This window comes from Scyliorhinus torazame, chromosome 19 (genome assembly GCF_047496885.1).
Source record: "Scyliorhinus torazame isolate Kashiwa2021f chromosome 19, sScyTor2.1, whole genome shotgun sequence".
Lineage (NCBI taxonomy): Eukaryota > Metazoa > Chordata > Chondrichthyes > Carcharhiniformes > Scyliorhinidae > Scyliorhinus > Scyliorhinus torazame.
In genome coordinates this window covers 104,673,379-104,699,942 of record NC_092725.1, presented here as the reverse complement: position 1 = coordinate 104,699,942, position 26,564 = coordinate 104,673,379, and the positions used below count along the sequence as shown (strand labels likewise).

Sequence of the window (26,564 nt, the reverse complement as noted above, 5' to 3'; positions counted from 1 at the left end):
ATACCCACTCCCCTGGGTCCGTAACCGTCTTTGTCGCCGTAAACATCGTCCTCTTGCTAATCAGGATAGGTGCCCCCCTGGCCCTCATCCCGTAACACGAATGATACGTCTGTCCCACCCAGCCCTTCCTGACCCGCAGTTGGTCCTTCTCTCTCTCAGGTGTGACTCGTGGAGAAAGACTATGTCAGTTTTCAAACTTCTCAAATGTCCCCCTACTTCCTGCGGGATCAACCATACTCAACTGGTGGATGCACCCCTGCACTCTGGGGTTTCCCTTTGTTAGGCGGCCGGCCAAAATGGCTGCGGTCACCGTTCTCACCATGAAGCCGGGCCCCTGCACTCCTAGTTTCCCTTTATCGAGGGAGCACCCAACATGGCCGCCAACTTTGTGTACGCCACGTGGGTGCACCCCTGCACTCCGGGGATTCCCTTTGTTAGGCGGCCGACCAAAATGGCTGCGGTCACCGTTCTCACCATGAAGCCGGGCCCTGCACTCCTAGTTTCCCTTTATCGAGGGAGCACCCAACATGGCCGCCAACTTTGTGTACGCCACGTGGGTGCACCCCTGCACTCCGGGGATTCCCTTTGTCCAGGGACCCTCCAAAGTGGTTGCTTGCTGTGCCATCTTGTTCCCTCAACCTGTACCTTACCACCTGAAGCCAATCAGAAAACTATCCCTTTCTTATCCTTGTATTTCCCTTTGTTCCCCTTCCTCCCTCTGTCCCCACTGCTACCCACTCCCCCCACACCTCCATGACCCCCCGCCCTTCCCTATGTCCCCCTTACACTCCCAATCCCTGCCCTTGTGATCTCCCTTCCCCGCCAGATGCTCCCTTCCCTGCCGGGAGGTACGCGCGCAACCCCCGTGTTCTCATAATACACTAGCTTTCCCTGCTCGTGGCCTCATCCCGGGGCTGTGCCCACTAGTTGCTGTTTCCACTGTCTCCTCTTCACCCTTTCCTATGCTCTGCTGCCCTCACCCTTCCCTGTGGTTTAACATTTCTCTTTAGAGCGAGGCAGTACCGTCCCGTGCAAACATGGCATAAGTCCATCATAATTCTTTTCTTTGGGCAGCACGGTGGTGCAATGGTTAGTGCTGCTGCCTCACGGAGCCGAGGTCCCAGGTTCGATCCTGGCTCTGGGTCACTCTCCGTGTGCAGTTTGCACATTCTCCCCATGTTTGCATGGGTTTTGCCTCCACAACCCAAAGTATGTGCAGGGTAGGTGGATTGGCCACGCTAAAGTGCCCCTTAATTGAACAAAATGAATTGGGTATTCTAAATTTTTAAAAATAAAACTAGAAAAAAAAAAAAAATTATTTTCTTTTCTCCTTTTTTTTTTCCTGTTTCATCCTCAGTGCTGTCTCGCCTGCCCCTTGTCCAGGTTGTTTTTCCACACATTATTTCGCCTGGTTGAATTCGGTCCTACACTTTGCAAGGTCTGCCCCAATGTCCTGGTATACTCGAATTCTATGTCCTTCCCTGTTGCTCACTTTTGTCTGCCTTGTCTGCCTCAGGATCTTCTCCTGGTCCTGATACCGATATAATTTGGCAATTATTGCCCTTGGCTATTGCCCCGCTTTGGGATTTGGTCGGAGCAATGTGTGCCCTGTCTATCTCCAGAGGTTTGGGGAAGCTGACACTCCTGACGAGGTTGCCCAGCATCTGGACCACATAGTCCGTAGGGTCCCTGCCCTCAATCCCCTCTGGCAGGCCCACTATCCATATATTTTGGCGCCGGGACTAGTTCTCTTGCTCCTCGACCTTCCCCTTTAGGCTCCCCTGGGTTGCCACCAATCTTTTACTTTCGGCCTCCAGAGCAACAATCCTAGCGCTCTGCTCCGTCGGTGCCATTTCCAAGATCCTTGACCGTCTTCCCTTGAGCCTTCAGCTTCTTCCCCATTCCGTTGATCACCGCCTGCGGAAGGAGAGGGGTTTGTGCGGGTCATCAGTCTCCCTCTCTCTGGGGTGGCCCGGGACCCCCCGCCTCGTGGGTTTGCTGACTCGTCCACCCACTGCTCTTGGCCTTTCCCTCTGCTCCTGCCATCTCTACGGCCCCTTGAGCTCCCATGTTGTTCCTATTCTCTCCCTTTCTTATTCATGGGTGAAATAAGTCCAACTTTTCGGGCTAAATTCGACTCAAAGTGCCTGCTTGGTTGTATTCTGCAGGAGAGCCACCTGATGTGCAACTGCATGGCACATCACTGCCACCGGAAGTCCTACACTATCTAACCTATCAACTCCTTCAATCTTTTTAGATATCTCAAGTAGATCACCCCATAATTTGGTACATTTGAGTGAGTATGGGTCTGGTCTATGCAGCCTGTTTAACCCAGGAATCATTCTGGTCAATCTGTGCTGCAGCCCCTCCAAGGTCAAGTTATCCTTCCTGAGGTGCAATGTCCAGAAGTGAACACTATTCGACTTGTCGTCTAATCAGAACTGTACACATTCGTAACATAATTTCTATCCCCTTATAGTCCAGCCCCTTGAGATAAAGCTAACCTTCCATTAGCTCCTTTAATTATTTGTTGAATCTGTCCACTAGCGTTCAGTCATTTCTGTACATGCACCTGCAAAATCTCTTTGCTCCTCCACAACTCCTCACTTCTCATCTTTTGGAAAATAATCTGATCTTTCTCGGGTCCACAGGGATGTGACTCCAAAGCCTAAAACACAGAGAATGAATTTCTTTCCCTCTTATTCTTCCTCTCTGGAAATAATGGCTGCTCAAGAACTGACATCTCACCAGTACCTCACCTCACCTCACCACAGCGATTATCCTACAGACACAACCCTGGAGAGGAACCCCAGAGTCTGTTGTGGCTGAGATCAAGGATTTTCCCCTTTCTCAATTAGGAACAAGAAATTCTGGTCACTTTTTAAAATATATTTATAAAAACGCTGCTCGCCCCAGTTCAAGAATATTGAAACCAAGCAACTCACCAACACTCTGGGTGCAATGAGTGAATTCAGCACAGACCACAGCCTGGCCCTGCGACCTTCACAGTTTGTGTCGCTCACTACCAAACCACAAACTACATTACCCTCACCCCATCTGATCAGCCGGAGGGTTTGTCTAAATCATTGATAAACTAGTGCTTACTTGCAGCTACACCGAGTTCTCTGGAGATTTACTTTCAACTTTGTTCCTATTTATATTATTTAAATGAAATAAATTGCAGGGTGGTTTAATTGGTAGCTTTCTCACCTCAGAGTCAGAAGGTTGAAAGTCTCAAGTCCCACTCCAAAGACTTTAGCACATAATCTAGGCTGAAACACCCAGAGCAGCACTGCCAGATGTAACTTCTTTCAGAGGAAATGTTAAACGGAGGTGTAACAAAGAAGAGCAGGAGATTTATTCCCAATGTCCTGGGCCATTTTTCTCTCAACTAAGATCACTAAAATTATTGCCTGGTTATTACCACATTACTGTTTGTGGGAGCTTGCACTGCATTAATTGGCTGCTGCGTTTTCTACAACAGTGACTGCATTGGCTGTAAAGTACTTTGGAATGTCCTGAGGGCAGAAGGGTGCCCAGAAATCCAAGTATTTCATTCTGTGGGGAAAGAGGAGTGGGACAAACTGGCAGCTCTTTCAGAGAGCTGACATAGTGATGATGGGCCGAATGTGCTGTTGTAGATTATGATTTAACGCTGTGCATTAAAGAGAATAAATACCACCAATAAGAAAATGAGATACAATACTGTAAATTACAAATATTACATAAAAAATGTTTGAACATTGTAAAGGTGAGCACTAACCTGTTGATACGATGTGGTATAAACCATGACATTTTGTGGCTGGCCATCTGCAGTGATTAATCCTGTTGTCAATTGATTAGCTGTTGATGATAATAAGAAATGCATTAAGGTTTTGATAAGCGCAGCGGTATTTTTATTGTGATTAAACTGAAATTAGCATTGTGCATTAAACCAAAAATGTTCACTGGGTTGATGCATTCCTCTCACTGAAATTAATATTCACAGAAAACTCTTGACTTGGCTGCTATATGACAAAACCAAGTAGATATTTTAGGACAGTGTGAAATCATGCTAGGAGACAAAGATTTAATCTACATTTTCTCAGGAATTGTAATGACACAACGCAGAGCTCTGGATTTATTAAAATATTCAACAGAACATTTTCTTATCGAAAATCTTACATGACATGGAATGTACAGCACATAAACAGGCCAATTGCCCCAAAATGTCTATGCCGGTTGTGTATGCTCTGTACAAGGCAAGCCATCTCCCACCCTACCTCAGGGAACCCCCATTATCACCTCTTGTATGATATCAGGAGTTCCTAAATCGCAAACTATTTTTGTCGGCATGGCTCAGTGATACCATTTTTACTGTAGATTTACCAGGAAACTTTTTTAAAAAAAAAAAACCAATTTCACTTTCCTCTTCTTTGGGTGCAAAAATTCTGCAATGAGGGGCTTCGATTATGAGGATAGACTGGGGCTGTCCTTCTCACCGAAGTTTGAGAGAAGATTTGATAGAGATGTTTAAATTAAGAGGGGTCTGGACAGAGTACATAGGGAGAAACTTTTGCAATTGATGGGAGTGTTGAGAACCAGACAGCACAGATTTAAGATGACAAAAGGCGTTTTTACATGTGGAGTGGTTTGTATCTGGAATGCATTGTCTGAAGGTTTGGTGGAGGTAGAGTCGATCATGGCTTTCCAAAGAATATTGGTTAATTATCAGAAGATAATTGCAGGGCTGCAGTGAAAAGGCAAGAGACAGGAACTAGCTGAGTTGCTCTTGTAGAGAGCTGGCACAGATACAATGGGGTGAATGGCCTCCTTCTGTGCTGTAGTCATTGTATGATTGTTTAAAGCAAGAAGTGGAATAGTAAAGGGGAAATGTAACTGCCAGATTCAATTTATCTCCCAAAATCCCACCAACTTTAATGTCAGTCACTACTCTCCCAGCAGTGGAAAACATCCCTTCTAATTTCAAAGTATAGTTCTTCCAGCGAAGGCTAGGGGAGAACTCTAATTTCAGGCGCCCAGATCATCCAACATTTAGCCATGTCTGCATCAGCTGCAGAAAATCTCCACTAAAAAGAAAAGAATACAGCTTTCAATTTAAAGTCGGGAAAATAATCATCTCCCTGCCCGGATGGATGGACTACCTTGTGAATCCTCCCCTTTTGCCTCACCACTGTCAGTTGTGCCTTGAACTGCCTGCGTCCCACTCTGGGGAAATGCCTCGACCTCTCCAACTCTCTCTGCTCTTCAAAGCCTGTGTCATTTATAACAAAGCTTGCGCCTCCGGCACCCAAACCTTCTGACTCGGGAAGAGCCATTCATCACACATCTATCAATCACTATTAAAATGTGTTTTCTGTGTTAAAGTTGCTGTATAATGCAAGTTGAATAATAGCAACGCACTTCGACAGACGGGTTAAGGATGAAGACCATTCTCATCTGACAGCATTTTGTCATTAAACGGCCTTCCGAAGTGACTGCCTCGCTGTTTAAAAAACAATTTATTCCATTTCCTTCTGGTTCCTTCATTGTCCAGTAGACAGTCTTGAATAAAAGTTCTTTTAAAAAATTCAATGGTCATATACAGCACTTACAGAAAGTTTCTTCTGTGAGTTCCTCGCCAAGGCCATCTGTGCCTCCACCTGTTGATGTGTTTAATCCTTTCTCCCCCTTCATTGCCTGCACAATTCAATTCAGTTTTAATTTTTTTATTTCAAATGAAAAAAGTGATTGGAAAAAAAGAGGATTACTTTTTAAAGATGTGCCAACATGATTTTAGTACTCTCTCCAAAACAACTTGCATTTATATAGCGCCTTTAACATAGTTAAATGTCCCAAGGCGCTTCACGAGTGTTTATCAAACAACATTTGACACTGAGCCATGTAAGGAGAGATTAGGCAGGTTAACCTGAAGCTTAGTCAAAGAGATATATTTAAAGGAGTGCCTTAAAGGAGAAGAGGGAGCCAGAGAGGTTTCGGGAAGGAATTCCAGAGCTTAGGGCCCAGGCAACATAAGGAACGGCTGTCAATGGTGGAGCATTGGAACTCTCGGGACGTGCAGGAGACCGGCATTGGATGAGTGCAGAGATCTCGGAGGAGGTTACAAAAACAGAGAGGCCGAGGTCACGGGAAACTAAAACAAGGATGGGCAGTTTAAAATTCACGTTAAATATTCAGATGGCGTAGTGCTGCCGTGATAACGTAGAAGGACCACAGCTGGCGTCTTCACCTCCACAGACAACTCCTCATTTCAGGCATGTTGGCCATGACAGTCCTGAGTGAGCACTTCACCGCAGGTGGGCTAAAATCAGAGGGAAAATTCATTTCAAGGAAGCATACTTTCTTTTCTGGTGGACTGACAACAAAAATGCCCCAACAAATGTATGGAAGCCAGCCTTCCCAGAACAACCAGAAATCAAACGCAGAGAAGCTACTTGCTTACCAGCACACCAACATTGGACACCAGCAATTTTAAAAGACCACTAACGTACTGATTTTTAAAATATAAAAGTGAAAATAGTTTTACCTCTCTGAACTTCTGCAGGTAAAGTTTTAACGGTTCCACATAACTGTCGAAGCCCAGTGTGGACATGGCAAAAAGGATATCTTCTCCATTGATGGTTTTGCGCTTTTCTTGGTGACATCGCTCACTAGCCTCAGACGTTATAAAGCTGATAAACTCACTCACACACTCTTGAACACATTCTTTAGCATCTTTAGCGATCTAATGAGAGACAGTTTTGTTATGTACAGTGAGAGAGGCAGCACCACTACAATGCCACATTATGATTTTCTAAAACTCATCCAACAAAGCCACACCATCTACTTGCCACTCGAGTACAGGAAGGTATTAACTGCACAACAATTTCAGAAGACCTGACTGGCTCTGAAGGGTGTTGAGCTGCATTGGAGGATGTAAAAAGCCAAAATGTATAAGCTCCTTCTGTCCTCTGAATGGCTATGGAGAGTATGATTCACTGAACAGTGCGCTCAAGCCCCAAAGGGTAGTATTTTCTGTTTCAGAGCAAACAACTTTACTTTGTATTCAAATCATGCATTGAGGCATTGTGGGAGGAGAAGTCAAATGGAAGCGCCACTCCCTATTCAGGTGAATGTTTATGTTACCTTCAACCCAATGTCTTGGCCAACGTTAAGCCCTCAACTAACAGGTTCAGAAAGCAATTATCTGCCTACTTACATATTCTTTGTAGGATCTTGTGTGAAATTGTGTCTGCCATTGTTTGCTCATATTAACAGTGATTGCATTCCAAAAGTACTTCATTGTATTTGAGTCAATCAGGTGTTTAGAGGATGTAATAAGGCACTGCATAACTGCACCAATGAGTTACAACCCCAGTCAGGAAAGGTGCCCCATGTCAGTACATGGGTCAGCAAGACTCAAATTGCCCTTGCAGCATGCTAACATTTCAACCTGAAGTTGAAATTCACTGGAAATCTATTTTGAATAATTGTTTTCCAATCTGATTCCTGCCTTGTAGCCCCTAGTAATTTTGCAGACAGGTAATAGGAGATTTGACATTGACTGACAGAAATAATTCTGTGTTGTTTGTGTTCCTCCAAGAGATTCCCCTGCAAGCTCACTAATGTGGATATTTTTGTAATGTAAATACTTAATACATCGCTGGCAGTGAAATCTATTACTATAGGAAACTGACACATTATAGACAGAGTGGCTGGAATTTCCAAATGAAATGCATGGTTTAGTTTCATAGCATTACTGTTGGATTTTGTAAGAATCAGCAGGGCCTCTCCAGCTACTTTCATCAGAGTTATTTAATTTGTTTCCTCTCAGTCTATTCTGATTTATCAATGTTTTACATTGACCCAAACAAGTGTAACTTTTGATGTGTGATAGGAAATAAGTTGATGCTTATAGGAAGGGTTTGTTATAGAGTGTATAATGTCAAGCAAAAAAGTTGTACTCTACCTTCCCTGTTGCAGGTACAGCTGATTTCATTATCCGGGCGACATTGGCAATCGGAAGATAGATGTCTTGTTCCCTGTAGGACTCTTTGGAACCATTTGTGTCATCATGATCACCAAGTCCCTCATCAGCGTCTCCTGCAACAAAACAACTCAGTTATTTTCCCCAAACAAGCAAATCAGACACTCGAAGTTTCACTGGAAAATTAGAATCACAACCCACCATGCTTTTTATAGAACAATCCAATTAGTCCCCTTTCCCGATTGCCTTGCAATATTTTCCTTTTCAAGTCTATTTCCTAGTCCATTTTGAAAGTTTCCATTGAATCTACTTCCACTACCATTTCAGGAAGCGTAATACAGGTCAGAGGTTGTTCCATAAACAATTCTCATCTCCCTCTGGTTTCTCTTCTTTTATCAAAACCCTTCATAATTGTGAACACCCCGATTAAACTCTCCCTGAACCATCTCTGTTCGCAGAACAATCCTAGCTTATTTAATCATTCTACGTAACTGTATTCCTCATCCCTTCTACCACTCTAGTGAATGTCCTCTGCACTTTCGCTAAGGCCTTGACATCTACCTGCGCAACTGATGCATGTACAATGCACTGTTCATCTCAATTTGTACTAGATAGCTAATTTGTGTGCTCAGACAATTCTGATCCAATCATATCTTTGGAAAAGTACAATGATTTTTCTCCCACATTACCCATCATTACCAGCTTTCTGGATGTCCTGAGAGATTAATTAAGAATATTGTTGAGCTATGGACTTGCAAGCATTAACCACTGAGCTAAGACTTCCCAAAATAATTTAATGCAGAACCACTCGATCCCATTGTCTATGTTGGGCCAACTACAGGTGGCAAGCGATAAAACAGTGATGCTCCTCAGTCACTTAGTCCCCTTATTTGAACATTTAAACATGACCAATTTTCTTTTAAAATTTTTTTTTCAGTTTTTACAACTCAACAAAGGATTATACATTAAACATTATTTAAATAATATAGTGAGCTTACAACAAAAAACTAGAAGAGAAAAACAAATAGCAAAAACACAAAATAGTGCTCCCCCCCCCCCCCCCCCGGGTTGCTGCTGCTGTCATTTCTATCTTTTCATTATCGTTCCGCGAGATAGTCAAGGAACGGTTGCCACCGCCTGGAGAACCCCTGAGCCAATCCTCTCAACGCAAATTTTATTCGTTCCAATCTTATGAACCCTGCAATGTCGTTTATCCAGGCCTCCACGCCCGGGGGCTTCGCTTACTTCCACATGAGTAGAATCCTACGCCGGGCTACTAGGGACGCAAAGGCCAAAATGTCAGCCTCTTTCGCCTCCTGCACTCCCGGTTCTTCTGCAACCCCAAATATAGCTAACCCTCAGCCTGGCTTGACCCGGACCTTCACCACCTTTGAAATTACCCTTGCCACACCCCCCCAGAACTCATGCAGTGCCGGACACGACCAAAACATGTGTGTGTGGTTCGCCGAGCCTCCTGAGCACCTCCCACATCTGTCCTCGACCCCGAAAAACCTGCTCAGTCTTGCTTCCGTCATATGTGCTCTATGTAGAACCTTAAATTGAATCAGGCTAAGCCTGGCACACGAGGACGAGGAATTTACCCTACTTAGGGCATCCGCCCATAGCCCCTCCTCGATCTCTTCCCCCAGCTCTTCTTCCCATTTTCCTTTCAGCTCCTCTATCATCGCCTCCCCCTCGTCCCTCATCTCCCGGTATATTTCGGACACTTTGCCCTCTCCAACCCATGCCCCCGAAATCACTCTATCTTGGATCCCCTGCATCCTCCTCCATCTGCTCCACCAGTCGCGTCAGGTTAAGTCTATGCAGGGTTCCCCAGTTCCTGGCCACCTGGATCCCCAGGTATCGGAAGTTCCTTACCACTCTCCTCAGCGGCAGAGCATCTATCCCCCTGCCCTGTTCCCCGGGGTGCATTACAAAAAGCTCGCTCTTCCCCATATTTAGTTTGTATCCCGAGAACTCTCCAAACTCCCTAAGTATCTGCGTTACCTCTGGCATCCCCTCTACCGGGTCCGCAACATATAGCAGTAGATCATCTGCGTAGAGCGACACCCGGTGTTCCTCTCCCCCTCTAAGCACCCCCCTCCACTTCTTAGAACCCCTCAGCGCTATGGCCAGTGGTTCAATTGCCAACGCGAACAGTAACGGGGACAGGGGACACCCTTGTCTTGTACCCCTATGTAGCCGAAAATATCCTGATCTTTGCCGGTTTGTAACTACGCTTGCCATCGGGGCCCCATATAAGAGTCTGACCCAACTAATAAACCCCTCACCGAACCCAAACCTCTTCAGCACCTCCCACAGATAGTCCCACTCCACCCTATCGAATGCCATCTCTGCATCCATCGCCGCCACTATCTCTGCCTCCCCCTCCGGAGGGGGCGTCATCATCACCCCCAGCAACCTTCGTACATTAACATTCAGTTGTCTCCCCTTTACAAACCCTGTCTGATCATCATGTACCACCCCTGGGACACAATCCTCTATCCTTGTCGCCATCACTTTGGCCAGCAGTTTGGCATCTACATTTAGGAGTGAGATAGGCCTGTATGACCCGCATTGCAGCGGGTCTTTATCTTGTTTCAGGATTAGCGATATCGTCACCTCCGACATTGTCGGGGGTAGCATCCCCCTTTCCTTAGCCTCATTAAAGGTTCTCGCCAAAAGCGGGGCCAACAGATCCATATACTTCCTGTAGAATTCCACCGGAAACCCATCTGGTCCCGGGGCCTTCCCTGCCTGCATGTCCTTTAATCACCTCATCCACCTCGATTGGCGCCCCCAGACCTGCCACCTCCTGCCCCTTCACCTTCGGGAACATTAGCTGGTCCAGAAAGTGTAGCATTCCTTCTTTTCCCCCCGGGGGTTGGGACTTGTATAGCCTCTCGTAAAAGGTCTTGAACAACTCGTTCACTTTCCCTGCTCTCTGCTCCAAATTTCCCGTTTTGTCCCTAACTCCCCCGATCTCTCTCGCCGTCATCCTCTTATGAAGTTGTTGGGCTAGCTGCCGGCTCGCCTTTTCCCCATACTCATATTGCATCCCCTGTGCCTTCCTCCACTGTGCCTCTGCCTTTCCCGTGGTCAGCAGGTCAAACTCCGTCTGTAGTCTTCGTCTTTCTCTGTATAGCCCTTCGTCTGGGGCCTCCGCATATTTTTTATCCACCCTCAAAATTTCCCCCACTAATCTCTCTCTTTCTTTGCCCTCTTGTTTCCCCTTGTGGGCTCTAATGGAGATCAGCTCTCCTCTAACCACCGCCTTCAGCGCTTCCCATACTACCCCCACCTGAACCTCCCCATCGTCGTTGACCTCCAGGTATCGCTCAATACACTCCCTCACCCTTCCGCAGACCCCCTCGTCCGCCAGTAGTCCCATATCTAGTCGCCAGAGTGGGCGCTGCTCCCTTTCCTCTCCTAGTTCCAGATCCACCCAATGCGGGGCGTGGTCTGAAACGGCTATGGCCGAGTACTCCGTTCCTGCCACTTTCGGGATCAGTGCCCTTCCCAAAACGAAAAAGTCTATCTGGGAGTATACCTTATGGACGTGGGAGAAGAAAGAGAACTCTTTAGCCATTGGCCTGGCGAATCTCCACGGATCCACTCCCCCCACCTGTTCCATAAATCCCTAAAGCACCTTGGCCGCTGCCGGCCTTCTCCCGGTCCTGGATCTGGACCGGTCCAGCCCTGGATCCAGCAGTGTTAAAATCCCCCCCCATTATCAAATTTCCCACCTCCAGGTCCGGGATACGTCCCAGCATTCGCTTCATGAATCCGACGTCATCCCAGTTCGGGGCATATACATTCACCAGCACAACCGCCTCGCCCTGCAGTCTGCCACTCGCCATCACATTTCTGCCCCCACTGTCCACCACTATGTTCTTAGCCTCGAATGATACACGTTTCCCCACCAATATTGCCACCCCTCTGTTTTTCGCATCCAACCCTGAGTGGAATGCCTGTCCCACCCATCCTTTTCTTAGTCTAACCTGATCCGCCCGCCACCTTCAGGTGCATCTCCTGGAGCATGACTACGTCCGCCTTCAGTCTCTTTAAGTGCGCAAACACCCGTGCCCTCTTAATCGGCCCATTTAAGCCTCTCACATTCCACGTGATCAGCCGGATTGGGGGGCCATTCACCCCCCCCCCCCCCTCATCGACTAGCCATCCCCTTTTTTAGGCCATCTCCTCATCCAGGTCCCGCGCACCCGTCTGCCCCCCAGGTAGCGCCTTCCCGCCTCGACCACCTCATCTCTTACCAGCTCCCCCTTGCACTCCGCAGCAGCAACCCAGTTGATCCACCCCCCCCCCCCCCGCCCCGCTAGATCCCCCTCTAGCTTGATTACTCCCCCCATATTGCTTCCGGAAGTCAGCTTACTCTGGCTGACCTCGGCTTCCCCCGTTCACTCTTTGCCCTCCCTGCGTGTGGGGCTCCCTTCCTTCCTGCGCCCGTTTTCCCGCTATAAATACCCGCGCTTTCCTCTCGGGGCCCCCCCCCCTATGGCGCAGTTCCCTCATTCCCCTTCCCTGTCTCGTTTCCCACCGGCGCCCACATTTCTTCGTGTCCCCCCCATCGGGGGGAGAGAAATTCCCCGTCCAACATTGCTGTACAGTAGCCCTCCCCTTTCCCCACTTTACATTTCTGTACCACCACCTCGCTGCTTCTCTCCAAACATCAAACTCTCAAATCTAGTCCAGTTTCTCTTCTTGGATAAATATCCATGCCTCCTCCGCCGTCTCGAAGTAGTGGTGCTTGCCCAGTCGCGCCGGCTGCAGCATCTCAAATTTAATTTTCTTCCTATGGAGCACCGCCTTGGCCCGGTTAAAGCTCGCCCTCCTTCTCGCCACCTCTGCACTCCAGTCCTGATACACACGAATCACCGCATTCTCCAATTTGCTACTCCGTGCCTTCTTGGCCCAGCTCAGGACCATGTCTCTGTCCCTGTAGCGATGGAACTTCACCACTATTGCTCTTGGTGTTCCACCTGCCTTTGGTCTTCTCACGAGGACCCGGTACGCTCCCTCCACTTCCAGGCGGCCCGTTGGGGCCTCAGCTCCCATTAGTGTGTGGAGCATCGTGCTCACATAAGCCCCAACATCAGCTCCCTCTGCTCCTTCGGGGAGACCTAGAATCCGTAGGTTTTTCCTCCTCGAGCTGTTCTCCAGGGCTTCCAGCCTTTCTATGCACCTCTTGTGTAGTGCCTCGTGTGTCTCCGTTTTTACCACCAGGCCCTGTATCTCATCTTCATTCTCGGCTGCCTTTGCCTTCACTCCACGGAGCTCCATCGCCTGGACCTTTTGTGTTTCCTTCAGTCCCTCGATTGCCAGTAGCATCGGCGCCAGCACCTCTTTCTTGAGCTCCTCCACACATCGTCGGAGAAACTCCTGCTGGTCCGGGCCCCATACCATCTGGGCTCCATCCGCCGCCATCTTGCTTCTCCCTTCTCTTCTCTGCCGCTGCTCCAAAGGATCCTTCGCAATCTGGCCACTACCGCCGCTCCTTTCCATACACACCCGGGGGGACTCCTTCCTTCGTCACCCCATACTGGGTTAGGTTGAAAAAAATTTCCGTTGGGGCTCCCGATAAGAGCCCAAAAGTCCATTGGAACGTGATGTGCCGAAACGTGCGGCTTAGCAGTGCATCGCCGCACCCGGAACCATGACCAATTTTCTTAAGAGCTCATTTATAATTATTTAAACTAACCACAACAGTTCATATCATCCGCGTAGTTGGTTCAAAAATCAACATAAAACATAAACTATTTTAAAAAAAATCCTCCTTAACCATCGGTGGATAAATTACTGAGGACATGGCTATTTCCGCCACAAAAGTTCCAGTTGTTCTGGCACTCAAACCTACAGTTCAACATAAGAGTTTCCAAATATTTGATGTAGAGCACGTTAATTTTTTCATATTAACATAGAATCCATAGAAACCTACAGAAACCCTATTGCGCATAAGGAGGCCATTCAGTACAGTGAGTCCACATTGATCCTCTGAAAGAGCACTCTACCTAGGTCCACTACCCCGTAAACCTGCACATTGATCATGGCCACCTAACCCGCAGATCTTTGGACTGAGAGGAAACCGCAGCACCAAGAGAAAATCCACACAGACACGGGAAGAACATGCAAATTCCACAGTCGCCCAAGACCAGAATCAAACCCAGGTCCCTGGCAGTGAGGCAGCAGTGCCAACATGCCGCATAAGAACACAATATCTCTATGGTAAACATATCTTGACTTTTTACTCTGCAAAATTTTAAACAGAAACTATTCCCTTTCCACTGCCTGTCAATGCCATGGAATCCTCCTGCACTGTGAGAAAAGCAACAGTTATGGATGCAGCTCACCAAGCACAGCACCATGCAAATCTGCAACCTCTACCACCTAGAAGGACAAGGGCATCAGATACATGGGAACACCACCACCTGCAAATTCCCCTCCAAGTCACACACCAGCCTGACTTGGAAATATATCACCATTTTTCTCTGTCGCTGGGTCAAACTCCTGAAACCCCCTCACTACCAAAAGTGTGGGTGTTCCTCCAACACACGGACAGCAGCAGTTCAAGAAGACAGCACACCACCAACCTTCTCAACGGCAGTTAAAGATGGACAATAAGTGCTGGTCTAGCCAGCGATGACCACATCCCATGAACAAATATTTTTTTTTTTTTTTTAAATCACAGATCATCACCTATTGAGCCGGGGAGTTCTCACTGCTGTCCTGGACAATATGTATTCCTCAATCAATATAAAATCAGATTATCTGGTTGTTATTACGTTACTATTGGAGCTTGATCTACTCGAACTGGCTTCTGCATTTCTTACAGTGTAAGTCACTACGTTTCAAAAAAGACTTAATTGGCTGTAAATTGCTTTGACATATCCTGAGGTCATACAAAGAGCTATAGAAATGTGAATTATTTCTTAAACAGCCAGTCTGCCTGAATCTCTAAAACAAAATATCACGTTGCAGTATGTGTCACCAGCAGCCTTTTCTGTTATGTTCAGACTCTACTATTGGGTATTTAAGCAGCACAAAAAGGAAAAGACCTCTTGAAGCAGCTCTATGTAATGTGGCACACCCATCTCATCCACATATCCCCACCAACACCAGCACATAGATTTCAAGCAGGGAGCCTTGGCAGGTAATCTGGGCTAGATCAGTTCTGGAGAGAAAATAAACCATGACAGTGTTTTAAATATTCCTTTACTCAATGGCAAACATGAAGTCCTACCTTCGTGTGACTGTAAAACATAGTGACTTCCACCAATGTAATCACCCGCAATTCCTAACTGGGAAGCATCTGTAGTGGAGCTGTCACCATCCATCTGAAAATGACAAATGTTGAGTCAGAAACAGTTAAATTAAAATGCTTTTTGAGGTGTGTTTGAAAAATAAACCGAGGCTTCTACAGGAAACTGTATATATAGTCAGTTTTTTCTGCAAGAGCACTGTATCCACATGCATTTAATTTATACAAATCAACTCACCCTATTAACAATTAGAGTAATACAAAGCATCAAGGATTAGTTAACGGATAGAAAGCAAAGAGTGGGTATAAACAGGGTTTTTTTCAAGTTGGCGTACACTGAATAGTGGAGCGCTCAAGGACCAGTGCTGGGGCCTCAGCTATTCCCAATCTATATTAAGAGACAGAGTAATAGCTTAAAGTTTGGTTGATGACATCAAGCTAGGTGAGAAGGTAAGCTGTGGAGAGGACGCAGACAGGTTGCAAAGAGATATGGACAGGCTAAATGAGTGGGCAACAAAATGGAAGATGTTGTGTCACGTAGCAAAGTGTGAAGTTGTTCATTTCGGTCATAAGAATAGAAACGCAGTTGATAGGGCGGCATGGTGGTTAGCACTGCTGCTTCATGGCGCCGAGGACCCAGGTTCGATCGCGGCCCCAGTTCACTGTCCATGTGGAGTTTGCGCATTCTCCCCAAGACTGCCTTGGTCTCATCCCCACAACCCAAAGATGTGCAGGGTAGGCAGGTTGGCCACGCTAAATTGCCCCTTAATTGGAATAAAAAAGAATTGGGTACTCTAAATTTATATATTAAAAACATTTTTTTTTACTGTTAATGTTCAAAGAGAATTGGTTGTGCTTGTACTAGGAACGCAGGAAGTTAGCATGCAGGTTGCAACAAGAAACTAGGTAGGCAGATGGTATGTTGGTCTTTGCTGCTGGGGGATTTGAGTGGAAGAATAAAGAAGTCTTCATACAACTGGGCAGGGCTTTGGGGAGACGAGATCCTGTGCCGTTTTGGTCTCCACATTTTAAGAAAATATTTACTTGCATTGGAGACAGTACATTGAAGGTTCACTAAATTGGTCCCTGGGATGAGAGGCTAAGTAAATCAGGCTTATATTCACTGGAATTTAGAAGAATGAGAGGCGATTTAATTGAAACCTACAATATTCTGAGGGGGCTCGATAGGGTAGAAGCTGAGAGATGTTGTTCAGGGAATCTAAAACACAGGGGCTTAGTCTAAGGTTATGGGGCCGACCATTTAGGATTGAGATGAGGAGAAATTACTTCATTTGAAGGGCTGTGAATCTTTGAAATTCTCTACCTCAGAGGATTCTGGATGCTCCATCATTGAATGCATTTAAGGCTGGGATAGACAGAGTATTCGGCTCTCAGGGAATCAGGAGACATGGTGAGCCAGCAGGAAAATGGAGCTGAAGCCCAAGATCAGCCATGATCATGTTGAATGGCAGAGCAGGCTTAAGGAGCCCTATGGTCTACTTCTGATTCTATTTTCTTGTATTTGTATAGGCTATTATTGATAGATATAGGTAAATGATGGGATAAGTTTGTGTTAAAGAGAAAAACTTTCATTTATACTACTTTTCACAATCACTGACTGTAAAATGCTTTGTGATGTCCAATGTGTGGTGAATGTCTGGGACGAGCTGCCAGAGGAAGTAGCAGAGGCGGGTACAATTTTGTCTTTTAAAAAGCATTCAGACAGTTATATGGGTAAGATGGGTATGGAGGGATATGGACCAAATGCGGGACTAGCTTAGTGGCTAGAAACTGGGCGGCATGGACAAGTTGGGCCGAAGGGCCTGTTTCCATGATGTAAACCTCTATGACATGATTTTGAAGTGTAGTAATTAAAAACAGAAGTGTTAGGGCGGCACGGTGGCGTAGTGGTTAGCACCGCTACCTACGCCACTGGGGACCTCGGTTCAATGCCAGCTCAGGGTCACTGTCTGTGTGGAGTTTGCACATTCCCCCCGTGTCTGCGTGGGTCTCACCCCCTCAACTCAAAGATGTGCAAGTTAGGTTCATTGGCCACACTAAATTGTCCCTTAATTGGAAAAAAATAATTGGGCACTCAAAATTTTAAAAACATAAGTGTTGCCATGCTTTTCTGTCAGGTGTTTTACTTCGCCAATGTCCCCCTGTAAGACATGCATGGCTCAAAAAGTTTTCCAAATGTTTAACAAAGTGAGCATTGGTCCAATAGAAAGTGAGTCTGGGAAATTAATAATGGAAAATATGAAGATGGCAGATGAGTCAAACAGGTATTTTGCATCAGTCTTCACTATGGAGGATACAAGTAACGTCTCAGAAATAGCTGTAAATCAGGAATTGGAAGGAAGGAACTCAGGAACATTGTAATCACCAGTGAAGTGTTACTTAGCAAATTCGTGGAGCTGCAGGTTGACAAATCCCAATACCCTGATGGATTTCATCCTAAGGTCTTAAAAGAAGAAGATAGTTGATGCGTTGGTTTTAATTTTCCAAATTTCCCTGGATTCGGGGAAGATGTTATTAGGTTGGAAAATAGTAAATGGAAAATAGCATTATTAAAAAAGTGGGGGAGGGGCACTTCCGGTGGCGGCTATGAAGGAGTAGTTCGCACATTTGGTGGCTCCTGCTCGGGTCGGGCCTTTGGACTTTTCCCCCCGATTTTTTTGTCAGACTTGATTCGGTAAATTGATGGTGGAGGCAATTGTGAAGTGGATTCCTACATCAGTGCATGGAGAGGCGGACCAGAAGTGCTCGCAAAGGAAGAAATAGGCAAACAGAGAAGGCTTGGGCTGAAGCATGGCGGACGACAGGGGTCCTGGCTTGACGACCCAGCGGTCGACGGAGCAGCTGATGCAGTTCATTCAGCGCTTGCCAAGCAAAAACAGGAATGCTTGGACCCGATTAAGGAATCAATTCCACGGATGCTCAAGACAGGGCGATCCAGAAAGTGGAGAAGGCGCTGGCTGAGCAGGAGGAACATCAAACAGCAGTGGAGTTGGAGGTGGGAATGCGGAGAGACCAGCAGAAAAGGCTCCTGGAGAAGGTGGAGGACCTAGAGAATAGGTCCCGCCGGCAGAACTTGACAATCATTGGTCTCCCAGAGGGGTCCGAAGGAACTGACGCAGGGGCGTACATAGCGGGCATGTTCAAGAAGTTACTGGGGATGGCATGTTTTCCCGACTCTTGGAAATGGACAGGGCTCACAGAGCGCTCGCGAGGAAGCTGTGTGTGGGGGACCCCCGAGGGCAATGGTGGTAAGATTCCACAGGTACTTGGACAAGGAGCGTATTTTACGGTGGGCCAGGCAGACACGGAGCTGGAAAAGGGAGAATAGTATGCTGCGGATCTATCAGGATATGAGTGCGGAGGTGGCCAGGAGCAGAGTAGGGTTCAACCAGATAAAGTTGTCCCTTTTCAAGAAAAAGGTTAAGTGTGGACTGCTGTATCCGTCTTTGGGTCACGTATGAGAAGCAACATTTTTATTTTGAGTCACCCGAGGAAGCGATGATCTTCGCTAGAAGGGTTGGTGGCGGATTGAGATCTTTGAACTTTGCTGCAGCGCTCGTGTTTTTAAAAAAGTTTCTTGTTTTTCGGAAGTTATTTGTAATGCCTTCTGTATTGATCTGGGGCTTGTTGCAGAGCTGTGTGAGTTAAAGTCTACATTTGCACTAATGGGGGATGGAAGTGTGCATGTTAGATGTTGAATCCTCTGTTTGATCTTTTCTTTGGGGGGGTTTTCGGGCAATTGTGTTGGGATTGTTTTTTTTTAACCTATGTGTGTCCGAATGGGGATGAGGGCGGGGAGGGAACAATAGGTGGGAGAATGTCAGGTGCCATGTGCGGGGGTCATCAAGCTAGCTGGGCAGGCTAGCTCACGGAAGTGCAGTGGGGGGTGAGCAGATGTCATGCTTGTTGAAGGGTTGGTTTACATAGTGCTGTTACTGGGGGGGAGGGGGAGGGGGAGGGGAAATGTTCTGCTGACGGGGGAGGGACTTTTGCTGTGGGACAGAAAGGAGGTTGGGGGCGGAGGCTGCCTGGTGGCAGGCCAGCGGATGCGTGGGGCACGGGCTGGAGACTGGCCCAAGAAAGGTGATGGCTGATCGGCAAAGGGGGGGGGGTTGTCGATAAGCCCCCCAACCAGGCTGATCACCTGGAATGTAAGAGGGTTAAATGGGTCGGTTAAGAGGGCACGCGTGTTCGTGCATTTGAGGGGACTGAGGGCGGACGTGGTAATGTTACAGGAGACGCACCTTAGAGTAACTGATCAGATTAGAGTAAGGAAGGGACGGGTCGGACAGCTTTTTCACTCGGGGCTGGACTCCAAGGCTAGAGGGGTCGCGATCCTGATTAACAAGCGAGTGTCATTCGAGGCGGGAAGAATAGTTGTGGATGTGGGAGGCCGGTACATTGTCAGTGGGAAGCTGGAGGGGCTGACGGTGGTATTTGTGAATGTGTACATGCCAAATTGGGATGATGTGGAGTTTACAAAGAGGATGTTGGGGAAGATCCCGGACCTGGATTCGTTGGTCATGGGGGGGGGGGGGGGGGGGGGTGGACCATGGAGATTTGGGCGGCCGAGAGTGAAGGAGTTCTCCTTCTACTCACATGTGCATAAAGTGTATTCCCGGATTGACTTTTTTTATTCTGATCAGGGCTCTACTGACGGGGTAGTGGGCACGGGGTTTTCGGCGATTACAATCTCAGATCATGCCCCGCACTGGGTTGACCTACAGGTTAGCAAGGAGAGTAGTCAGTGCCCGCACTGGAGGCTGGACGTGGAACTTTTAGCTGATGAGGAGGTGTGTGGGCGGCTGAGGAAATGTATTCAGAAGTACCTGGTAGTTAACGACACGGGTGAAGTTTCGGCGGCGGTGGTCTGGGAGACATTGAAGGCGGTGGTTAGAGGGGAGCTGATCTCGATACAGGCCCACAGGGAGAAGGCAGACAGAGCAGAGATGGACCGACTGATAAAGGAGATACTGCAGGTCGACAGGAGGTATGCGGAGACCCCAGAGGCAGGGCTTCTAAGGGAGCGAGGGAGGCTACAGGCGGAGTTTGGCTTGTTAACTACAGGGAAGGCGGTGGAGCAGCTGAGGAAGGCGTGGGGGGCGATTTATGAATACGGAGACAAGGCCAGCAGAATGCTCGCGCAGCAGCTTAGAAAGAGGGAGGCAGCCAGTGAGATAGGGAAAGTAAAGGACGGGGACGGGAACCGGGTCAGAGATTCAGCAGGGGTTATTAAGGCGTTCAAGGAGTTTTACAGCAGGTTGTATGAATCGGAACCCCCAGCTGGGCCGGAGGGGATGAGGCACCTTTTAGGGGGGCTGAAGTTCCCGAAGGTGGATGTGGGGTTGGTAGAAGGGCTGGGGGCCCCCGATCGGGTTGGCGGAAATAGCAGAGGGGCTGAAGGCCATGCAGTCGGGTAGTTGCGAGGGTACGGACGAACAGGTCAACATCGGACTATTTCAGGCTTCACCAGGGGACGAGAAATGGATGCCCCCTCTCCCCACTGCTGTTTGCGTTGGCCATAGAGCAGCTGGCAATTGCGCTGAGAGCCTCAAGGGGCTGGTCCGCGGGGGGGGGGGGAAGACACAGAGTCTCGCTATACGCAGACAATCTGCTCCTGTGTTTCGGACCCATTAGCAGGGATGGAAGAAATTATGAGGATTCTGGGGGAATTTGGCCGGTTTCGGGTTATAAACTGAATATGGGGAAAAGTGAGATGTTTGCGATCCAGGCAAGGGGGCAGGAGAGGCGATTGGGGGAAGCTGCCGTTTAGGGTGGTAGGGGGAAGCTTTCGGTACCTAGGCATTCAGGCAGGAATGGGAACGGCTACCCAAGTTAAATTTGGCCCGATTAGTAGATCAAATGAAGGACGATTTCCGAAGGTGGGATGTGCTCCCGTTGTCACTAGTTGGGAGGGTGCAGACGGTGAAGATGACGGTCCTCCCGAGATTCCGGTGTGTGTTTCAGTGTCTCCCCATCTTTATTCCTTCTTTAAAGAGATCAATAAGCTGATCACTGGCTTTGTATGGGCGAGTAAGACCCTGCGAGTTAAAAAGGGGATGCTGGAGTGGAGCCAGGGGGGGGGGTTGGTGCTGCCGAACTTTAGTAATTATTATTGGGCAGCGAATAAAGCCATGATTAGGATGTGGGTGGGTGGGTGAGGGGTGGTCAGTGTGGGAGCAAGTGGAGGCGGCATCATGCAAGGGCACTAGTTTGGGGGCATTGGTAACGGCGCCTCTGCCGTTCCTGCCGGCACGGTACTCCACCAGCCCCGTGGTGGTGGCGGCTCTGAAAGTCTGGGGGCAATGGAGGAGACATGTGGGAGCGAATGGAGCATCGGTCTGGTCTCCAATCTGCAATAGTCACCGGTTTGCCTCGGGAAGGCTGGATGGAGATTTCCGGAGATGGCAGAGAGCAGGGATCGAGAAGATGGGAGATATGTTTAGATATGAGGGGAGCTTTTCTACCGAGGGAGCAGGAGGAGAAATTTGGATTGATGAGAGATAATGGGTTTAGGTACCTGCAGGCACGGGACTTCCTAAGCAGGCAGGTCCCAACCTTCCCACTCCTACCGCCAAGGGGGATACAGGACAGGGTAGTTTCCAGAATGTGGGTGGGAGAAGGGAGGGTGTCTGACATTTACAAGGAACTCATGGGGTCAGAGGAGACGCAGACCAAGGAGTTGAAACGCAAGTGGGAAGAGGAGTTAGGAGGAGAGATAGAGGATGGTCTCTGGGCGGACGCGTTGAGTAGTCAACGCGTCCACATCATGTACCAGGCTCAGCCTGATACAGTTCAAGGTCATTCACCGGGCTCACATGACAGTGGCTCGGATGAACAGGTTCTTTGGGGTAGAAGATAGGTGCGCAAGGTGTGCGGGAGGGCCAGCGAACCATGTCCATATGTTCTTGGCATGCCCAAGCTTAGGGGATTCTGGCAGGGGTTTGCAGATGTCATGTCTAAGGTGTTGAAACAAGGGTGGCGAACCATGTCCATATGTTCATGGCATGCCCGAAGCTTAGGGGATTCTGGCAGGGGTTTGCAGATGTCATGTCTAAGGTGTTGAAACAAGGGTGGCACCGAGTCCAGGGGTGGCAATTTTTGGAGTGTCGCAAGACTTGGGAATCCAGGAAGAGAATGAGGCAGACGTTCTAGCCTTTGCTTCCCTGGTAGCCCGGAGACAGATACTATTAGCTTGGAGGGATTCAAAGCCCCCGAAGTCGGAGACCTGGCTATCGGACTTGGCTAGCTTTCTCTGTCTGGAGAAAATCAAGTTCGCCTTGAGAGGGTCAATGTTAGGATTCGTCCAGAGGTGGCAGCCATTCGTCGACTTCTATGGGGAAAATTAACCGTCAGCAGAAAAGGGGGGGGGGGGGGGGGGGTGTCGGGGTTTAATTTAGTTTAGAGTAGGCGGTTAGTAAAGGTGGGACCTGTAAGGGAGGATGGCTTTTGTACTATGTTTATAGTTTCATGGACATTGTTTATTCTGTTGTTGTTATAAAACCATAAATACCTCAATAAAATGTTTATTAAAAAAAGCGGGGAAGACAGAAAAAAAGAAACGACTGGTCAGTTAGCCTAACATCTGTCATAGGGAAAATGTTAGAAGCTATTATCAAAGATGTTATGCCAGAACACTTGGAAAAATTCAAGGCAATCAGGCAGAGTCAACATGGTTCTGTGAAAGGGAAGTCATGTTCAACCAATTTATTGGAGTTCTTTGAAGGAGTGCTGTGGATAAAGGTGACCCAGCAGATGTACTGTACTTAGATTTCAAGAAGGCTTTTGGTAAAATCAAAGGTTATTATGGAAAATAAAAGCTCACGGTGTAGGGAGTAACATATCGGTATGGCTAACTAACAGGAAACAGTTGGCATGAATGGGACCTTTTCTGTTTGGCAGGATGTAACAGGTATCAATGCTGTGGCATTTAAATTTAGAGTACCCAATTCATTTTTTTCCAATTAAGAAGCAATTTAGTGTGGCCAATCCACGACTCTGCTTATCCCACTCAACCTACGCAAACACGGGGAGAATGTGCAAATTCCACACGGACAGTGACCCAGAGCCGGGATCGAACCTGGGACCTCGGTGCCGTGAGGCAGCAGGGCTAACCTACTGCACCACCGTGCTGCCCTCAATTTTGTACAATTAAATGACCTGGATAAAGGAACCGAAAATATTGTTGCTAAATTTGCAAGTGGCACAAAGATAGGTAGGAAAGTAAGTTGTGAAGAGGATGTAGGGAGGCTACAAAGAGACATGAATAGGTCAAGTGAGTGGGCAAATATCTAGCAAATGGAGTTTAATGTGGCAAATATGAAATTGCCCATTTTGGCAGGAAGAGTGAAACAGCTTTGTGTTTAAATGGTGAGAGATTGCAGACTTCTGAGGTGCAGAGAAATCTGGATGTGCCAGTGCATGAATTCCAAAAGGCTGGTTTGCAGCGACAGCAAGTAATTAGGAATGTTAATGGAATGTTATATTTTATTGGAAGAGGAATTGGACACAGAGGGGAGGTTATGCTTCAGTTATACAGGGCACTGGTGAGACCAAATCTGGAGTACTGAGTACAGTATTGATCTCTAACCTGGGTTCAATTCCCAGCTTGGTCACTGTCTGTGCGGAATCTGCCCATGTCTGCGTGGGTTTCCTTCGGATGCTCCGGTTTACTCCAAGTCCCGAAAGCCATGCTTGTTAGGTGAATTGAGAATCTGAATTCTCCCTCAGTGCACCCAACCAGGCGGCGGAGTGTGGCAACTAGGGGATTTTCACAGTAACTTCATTGCAGTGTTAATGTAAGTCTACGTGACACTAATAAAGATTAAGGATGTAAACGCATTGGAAACACTTCAGAGAACCTTTACTGGACTAATACCTGGAATGAGCAGCTGTCTGATAAGGAAAGGTTAGATAAGGTAGACTTGTATCCACTGCAGCTTAGAAGAGTAAGAGGTGACTTGACTGAAACATACAAGACAAGAGGTCTTGACAGGGTGTATGTGGAGAGGATGTTTCCTCTATTGGGGGAATCTCGAACTAAGGGTCACTGTTTCAAAATAAGGGATTGCCCACTTAAGAGAGATTATTTTATTTTTTTTGCAGAGGGTGGAGAGTCTTTGGAACTCCCTTCCTGAAAAGACAGTGGAAACAGAATCTTTGAAAAGTTTTAAGGCATAGCTCGATAGATTCTTGATTAACAGGAGAGTCAAAGGTTATTGAGGGTAGACAGGAATAGGAGGTTGAGGTTACAATCAGATCAACCATGATCTTATTGAATGGCGGAGCAGGTTTGAGGGGCCGAGTGGCCTACTCCTGCTCCTAATTCATATGTTCTTAACACCTGTTGCAAAGTGAGCCAGAAGTGCAGTAGGTATTCTATAGTTGAGTTTACAATGAAAGCTTACCGAGTGGGGAGTATCAAACTGGCTAAACGAGACTACAAGAACAGCCTATTTAGTCGGGGAATTCTATAGTACATCCACCCATATTATCTGAAGTTCCTCACTTACACTGATTGCATGCTTTAGATGGGATGAACTGAGGTGCACAGCAATAATTGTGTACATTAATATTTTTTTTAAAACAAATTTAGAGTACCCAATTCATTTTTTCCAATTAAGGGTCAATTTAGCTTTGCCAATCCACCTAGCCTGCACATCTTTTGGGTTGTGGGGGCGAAACCCACGCAAACACGGGGAGAATGTGCAAACTCCACACGGACTGTGACCCAGAGCCGGTATCGAACCTGGGACCTCGGTGCCGTGATGCAGCAGTGCTAACCACTGTGCCGGCCCTGTGTACATTAATACAGGACAGGACGCAGAAATTCATCGGAGAAAATTATTGAAACCAATACAAACCAAAATAGAAAGGATTGGCTAACAAACTGCTGTTCAAAAGGCCCTCAATACGAATGGTTTAAGTACTGGGAGAAATTTATCCGGAATGTACTGGAATTTTTTGAAGGTAACATGTATTTACATAGCTTCTTTAATGCAGAATCGCAGAAAACACTTCAGGCAGCCTCATCAGACAAAGTCTGACACCAAACCACACAAACGATATCGGACAAGGTAACCAAAAGCTCGGCCAAAGAAGCCTTTTGGAGATATAGAAAGCTTAAGGGAGGGAGTTCCAGATCTTATAGCATAGGCAGCTAATGAATGGCTGGTAAAGGTAGAGTTATTCATGAAGGACCACCTTCCCAACCTTGCCACTCGACTGTGGTGTGGTACTCCTCAGGTTAAATCACCATCAGTCAGCTCTCCTCCTCGAAGGAGAAAACAGCCTATGGTCATCTGAGACGATGGCGACTTTACCTTACCTAAAGGAAAAGGAAATTGGGGTGTGGAACAGGTCGAGGGCCGACATCTTGGCGAGTTGTAGGGCTACCACAGATAACAGCGATAGGGAAGGGGCACGGCCATGGAGGGATTTGAAAGCAAGGTCGAAATTTTAATCAGCACAGAGGGTGATGGGTGAACAGGAATTGATGCGAGTTAGGACAGTGCAAAGTTATTGAGGGGACAGGGTGAAGTGAGGAGAGCATTGAAATTGTCAAATCTAAAGGTATATGGAATTACAGTTTGAGTAAATGAGCTGAAGCATGAATTGGTGATATTATAGAAGTGAAGGTCTTCGAGATGTAGAATTGGGGGCAGAAACTCAGCATCAATTCAGATGCCAAGATTGCAAATGATTTGGTTTAGCCTGACTTGCCAGTGCAAGAGATAGAGTCAGTGGCTAGGTAAGAATTTGTGATGGGAACTGAAAATGACAGCTTCAGTTTTCCCAAAACTTAATGCGCAGAATACTTCTGCTCATCCAATATTGTATTTCAGACACAAAGCTCTACAAATCAGGCTTGAGCATTATGCACGAGAAAAAGCTGAGCGCTATCAGTGTATACACAAAAACTGACCAGTTTTCAGATGATATTGCCATGGCAGCATGCAGATGGGAAATAGCAGATAGATTAGGATAGACCTCCGAGGGGAACTTCAGAAGCAAAAGTGCAAGAGTGGGAAGAGAGGCTATTGTAGGCAATTCCCTGGCGATAACTGGATAGGTAGGAATAGAACAAGATGGGGACAGTTCCAACCAGACAGACAATGGAGAGGGGTCGGTGGAGGATAATGTGTCAAAGCTTGATAACAGGTCAGGAAGAATGATCAGATAGTTTATCATGGTCACAGTCATATTGGATGTCATAGGGCAGCACGGTGGCACAGTGGGTTAGCACTGCGGCCTCATGGCGCCGAGGTCCCAGGTTCGATCCCGACTCTGGGTCACTGTCTGTGT

The 26,564-nt window shown here is 47.3% G+C and overlaps 1 protein-coding gene across 3 annotated transcripts in view; it reads right to left on the bottom strand.

Annotated features, from left to right (window-relative positions):
• The window catches only part of LOC140396398 (nuclear transcription factor Y subunit beta-like), a 60,101-nt gene that overhangs the window by 5,687 nt on the left and 27,850 nt on the right, over positions 1 to 26,564 (bottom strand). For all 3 annotated transcript variants that reach the window (XM_072484987.1, XM_072484985.1, XM_072484986.1), the window contains 5 exons: positions 15,222 to 15,315; positions 7,949 to 8,082; positions 6,527 to 6,724; positions 5,595 to 5,679; positions 3,764 to 3,843 (listed from right to left, as the gene is read on the bottom strand). In XM_072484987.1, coding sequence (XP_072341088.1) covers positions 3,764 to 3,843; positions 5,595 to 5,679; positions 6,527 to 6,724; positions 7,949 to 8,082; positions 15,222 to 15,315 — 591 coding nt within the window. The remainder of the gene's footprint in view (positions 1 to 3,763; positions 3,844 to 5,594; positions 5,680 to 6,526; positions 6,725 to 7,948; positions 8,083 to 15,221; positions 15,316 to 26,564) is intronic.